The sequence below is a fragment of the Oncorhynchus clarkii genome, chromosome 19, assembly GCF_045791955.1.
Source record: "Oncorhynchus clarkii lewisi isolate Uvic-CL-2024 chromosome 19, UVic_Ocla_1.0, whole genome shotgun sequence".
Lineage (NCBI taxonomy): Eukaryota > Metazoa > Chordata > Actinopteri > Salmoniformes > Salmonidae > Oncorhynchus > Oncorhynchus clarkii.
In genome coordinates, this window is record NC_092165.1 from 59,068,097 (window position 1) to 59,073,096 (window position 5,000).

At 52.3% G+C, this 5,000-nt stretch overlaps 1 protein-coding gene across 2 annotated transcripts in view; it reads right to left on the bottom strand.

The window, feature by feature from the left end:
- The window catches only part of LOC139375438 (protein tyrosine kinase 2 beta, a), a 59,874-nt gene that overhangs the window by 1,988 nt on the left and 52,886 nt on the right, over positions 1–5,000 (bottom strand). The window contains exons 24-28 of one of the 2 annotated variants that reach the window (XM_071117221.1): positions 1,841–1,945; positions 1,281–1,406; positions 875–913; positions 601–669; positions 202–336 (exon numbers count right to left, since the gene is read on the bottom strand). In XM_071117221.1, the coding sequence (XP_070973322.1) occupies positions 202–336; positions 601–669; positions 875–913; positions 1,281–1,406; positions 1,841–1,945 (474 nt within the window). The remainder of the gene's footprint in view (positions 1–201; positions 337–600; positions 670–874; positions 914–1,280; positions 1,407–1,840; positions 1,946–5,000) is intronic. The other variant, XM_071117222.1, reaches the window with a different exon arrangement.

The following is a 5,000-nucleotide window of genomic DNA, read 5'->3' on the forward strand; positions in this document are numbered from 1 at the left end:
AAAGAGAGAGCGAGAGCGAGAGATTCAAAATAAAAATAAAACAATTTCAGAGGGATTGGAACTGAAGACTGTGCAAACACACACACACACACACACACACACACACACACACACACACACACACACACACACACACACACACACACACACACACACACACACACACACACACAAAGACACTCAAAACACACCACGCCTTACCTTGACAGCGTTGGGGTATTCTGAGGGGGGCAGTGTGTTGACATCATTCTTCAGTTGCACCACATCTCTCACCATCGCCATGACACCCACATACACCTGGTCATCTGTCCTGTCGAGCTCTGCCGTGGCTGTAGGCTGGTCAACACACACATCTGTCAATCAACTCTGTCCAACCAATCAGCTGCAGGTAAGGTATCTATTTAAGCCATAAGGCATGAGGGGGTGTGGCACAGTTGAAGTCGGGAGTTTACATACATACCTTAGCCAAATACATTTACACTCAGATTTGAACAATTCCTAACATTTAATCCTAGTAAAATGTCCCTGTCTTAGGTCAGTTAGGATCACCACTTTATTTTAAAAGAGAAGGACAGCTTTATAAAGGCTGCTTGTTGTTACCTGTGGAGCTGAGGCCTTTGGGGGTTTGTCTGGAGGAGGTGTGGCTTGGTCTGCTGGCTCCTCCTCATGCTGTAGACGACAACAGGAAACACTGAGGCCGGGATTCAACCCGATGGCGGATTTGGACAATCAGTCATTTAAAAGGTCATTTCCGAGTGAGCCGACATAATGTTTACTGTGATCTGTGCCTTTAAGACTTGAACTGCCGACAATGTGTGATCAGATTGAATCCCGGCATAACCGATACAACAACTACTAATACCTAACAACATACCGTAGCTGTTCTGAACTCCTGTTGAACTTGCACAGGATCCTGCAAGGACACGTACATTAGAAATACGTTAGAAACAAGGGAAGTGATGACCTCTCAGGAATTAGAATGTTACAAAATGTAGGATCTTAATTTGATCACTATCATTGCTGAGAATTTTCCTGCCCAGCACGAAATGTAGATAGAGCTTCATGATGTACATGAAATGAAGTGAAAAGCCACAAGTGTAGCACTTTTAATGTAACCTACTGTTGGCCAGCTAACAGCCTAACCACCCATCAACATTATGGACTAAACGTTCACATCCTGTTGTTGCAGGAATATTTTGCTGCAACAATACTGGTCAAATCAAGATCACATCTGTATCTGTCTGAATACAAAAAGTCTGTCTGTCCGTCTGTATTCTTACCAGGTGTTTCTCCTCCTGCTCCAGCCACCGGCTGTCTGTCAGCATGTCCTCTCTTTGTCTACGAAGAGTATCCTCCACCCTGTCCCTCTCCCAGATAGACCTCGCATCCCCCACCCCACATGGCTCCTACACACACACACACACACACACACACACACACACACACACACACACACACACACACACACACACACACACACACACACACACACACACACACACACACACACACACACACACACACACACACACACACGTTTGATGCCATGTTGTGATGGTTGAAAAACATCTGTCTATAGGGCTTGAGCACAGTTAAGCACACCATACTGCCTCTGCACAAGCAGCTCAACTACCCACAATGCATTTCAACAGGAAGCAACGGAGAGGTTAATCGGTCATCACTATGTGGCCAAATTGCATAAACAGACACCCTGCCTTCTTAAACATCTGATTATGATCCCTAACCTTATAATGAGACCAAAAAGCTCATTTGGTTTTCATACATGATGTACGGTTATAGCAGCTTGGCCATGTAGTGAGGCCGTGGTTATGGGTCTTACCCCGACACTGCATCGTCGTGGAGACGTGGGATAGGCTGTGGTGACATCACAGGCCCTGGGGGGGCTAGCAAGGACAGGAGAGCTGGCACACAGAGACCCAGGTAGCTAAAACACACACACACACACACACAGCCACACACACACAGCCACACACACACAGCCACACACAGCCACAGCCACACACACACACACAGCCACAGCCACACACACACACACACACACACACGGTCATAAAAACAGAAGCGATGCGCCACAGCTACTTTAAAGTCACATGCTAGCGGCAGGAAATGCTGTGCACACACAATCTCACACTACATGGAACTAGCAAACACACAGTCTGTATTAACATGACAAAGAAGACCAGTACCAGTCACACAGTAGACTGTATATGTAAGCCCAGGACAGCCCTACAGGACAGCCCTACAGGACAGCCCTACAGGACAACCCTACAGGACAACCCTACAGGACAGCCCTACAGGACAGCCCTACAGGACAGCCCTACAGGACAGCCCTACAGGACAGCCCAGGACAGCCCTACAGGACAGCCCTACAGGACAGCCCTACAGGACAGTGCTACAGGACAGCCCTACAGGACAGTGCTACAGGACAGCCCAGGACAGCCCTACAGGACAGCCCTACAGGACAGTGCTACAGGACAGCCCTACAGGACAGTGCTACAGGACAGCCCTACAGGACAGTGCTACAGGACAGCCCAGGACAGCCCTACAGGACAGCCCTACAGGACAGTGCTACAGGACAGCCCAGCCCTACAGGACAGTGCTACAAGACAGCCCTACAGGACAGCCCTACAGGACAGCCCTACAGGACAGTGCTACAGGACAGCCCTACAGTACAGTGCTACAGGACAGCCCTACAGGACAGTGCTACAGGACAGCCCTACAGGACAGTGCTACAGGACAGCCCTACAGTACAGTGCTACAGGACAGCCCTACAGGACAGTGCTACAGGACAGTGCTACAGGACAGCCCTACAGGACAGCGCTACAGGACAGCCCTACAGGACAGCCCTACAGGACAGCGCTACAGGACAGCCCTACAGGACAGCCCTACAGGACAGCCCTACAGGACAGCCCTACAGGACAGCGCTACAGGACAGCCCTACAGGACAGCCCTACAGGACAGCCCTACAGGACAGCGCTACAGGACAGCGCTACAGGACAGCCCTACAGGACAGCCCTACAGGACAGCGCTACAGGACAGCGCTACAGGACAGCCCTACAGGACAGCCCTACAGGACAGCCCTACAGGACAGTGCTACAGGACAGTACTACAGGACAGCCCTACAGGACAGTACAACAGGACAGTGTTAAAGGACTGTACTACAGGACAGACCTACAGGACAGCCCTACAGGACAGTACTACAGGACAGTGCTACAGGACAGCCCTACAGGACAGTACTACAGGACAGTGTTACAGGACTGTACTACAGGACAGACATACAGGACAGCCCTACAGGACAGCCCTACAGGACAGCCCTACAGGACAGTACTACAGGACAGTGCTACAGGACAGCCCTACAGGACAGCGCTACAGCCCTACAGGACAGCCCTACAGGACAGTGCTACAGCCCTACAGGACAGCCCTACAGGACAGCCCTACAGGACAGCCCTACAGGACAGCCCTACAGGACAGTGCTACAGGACAGCCCTACAGGACAGCCCTACAGGACAGTGCTACAGCCCTACAGGACAGTGCTACATGACAGCCCTACAGTACAGTGCTACAGGACTGCCCTACAGGACAGCCCTACAGGACAGTGCTACAGGACAGCCCTACAGGACAGCCCTACAGGACAGCCCTACAGGACAGCGCTACAGGACAGTGCTACAGGACAGCCCTACAGGACAGTGCTACAGGACAGTACTACGGGACAGTACTACAGGACAGTACTACAGGACAGTGTTACAGGACTGTACTACAGGACAGACCTACAGGACAGCCCTACAGGACAGGCCTACAGGACAGCCCTACAGGACAGTACTACAGGACAGTGCTACAGGACAGCCCTACAGGACAGTACTACAGGACAGTGTTACAGGACTGTACTACAGGACAGTGCTACAGGACAGCCCTACAGGACAGTGCTACAGCCCTACAGAACAGCCCTACAGGACAGTGCTACAGGACAGCCCTACAGGACAGCCCTACAGGACAGCCCTACAGGACAGCCCTACAGGACAGCCCTACAGGACAGCCCTACAGGACAGCGCTACAGGACAGCCCTACAGGACAGTGCTACAGGACAGCCCTACAGGACAGCCCTACAGGACAGCCCTACAGGACAGTACTACAGGACAGTGTTACAGGACTGTACTACAGGACAGCCCTACAGGACAGCCCTACAGGACAGCCCTACAGGACAGTACTACAGGACAGTGCTACAGGACAGCCCTACAGGACAGTACTACAGGACAGTGTTACAGGACTGTACTACAGGACAGACCTACAGGACAGCCCTACAGGACAGCCCTACAGGACAGTACTACAGGACAGCCCTACAGGACAGCCCTACAGGACAGCGTTACAGAACAGTGTTACAGGACAGCCCTACAGGACAGCGCTACAGGACAGCGTTACAGGACAGTTTTACAGGACAGCCCTACAGGACAGCCCTACAGGACAGCGCTACAGGACAGCGCTACAGGACAGCGCTACAGGACAGCGCTACAGGACAGTGTTACCGGACAGTACTACAGGACAGTGCTACAGGACAGCCCTACAGGACAGCCCTACAGGACAGCGCTACAGGACAGCGCTACAGGACAGCCCTACAGGACAGCGCTACAGGACAGCCCTACAGGACAGCGCTACAGGACAGCGCTACAGGACAGTTCTATAGGACAGTGCTACAGGACAGCGCTACAGGACAGCGCTACAGGACAGTGTTACCGGACAGTACTACAGGACAGTACTACAGGACAGCCCTACAGGACAGCCCTACAGGACAGCCCTGCAGGACAGCGCTACAGGACAGCACTACAGGACTGTGCTATAGGACAGTGCTACAGGACAGTGCTACAGGACAGTGCTACAGGACAGTGTTACAGAACAGCCCTACAGGACAGCCCTACAGGACAGCCCTACAGGACAGCCCTACAGGACAGTGCTACAGGACAGTGCTACAGGACAGCCCTACAGGA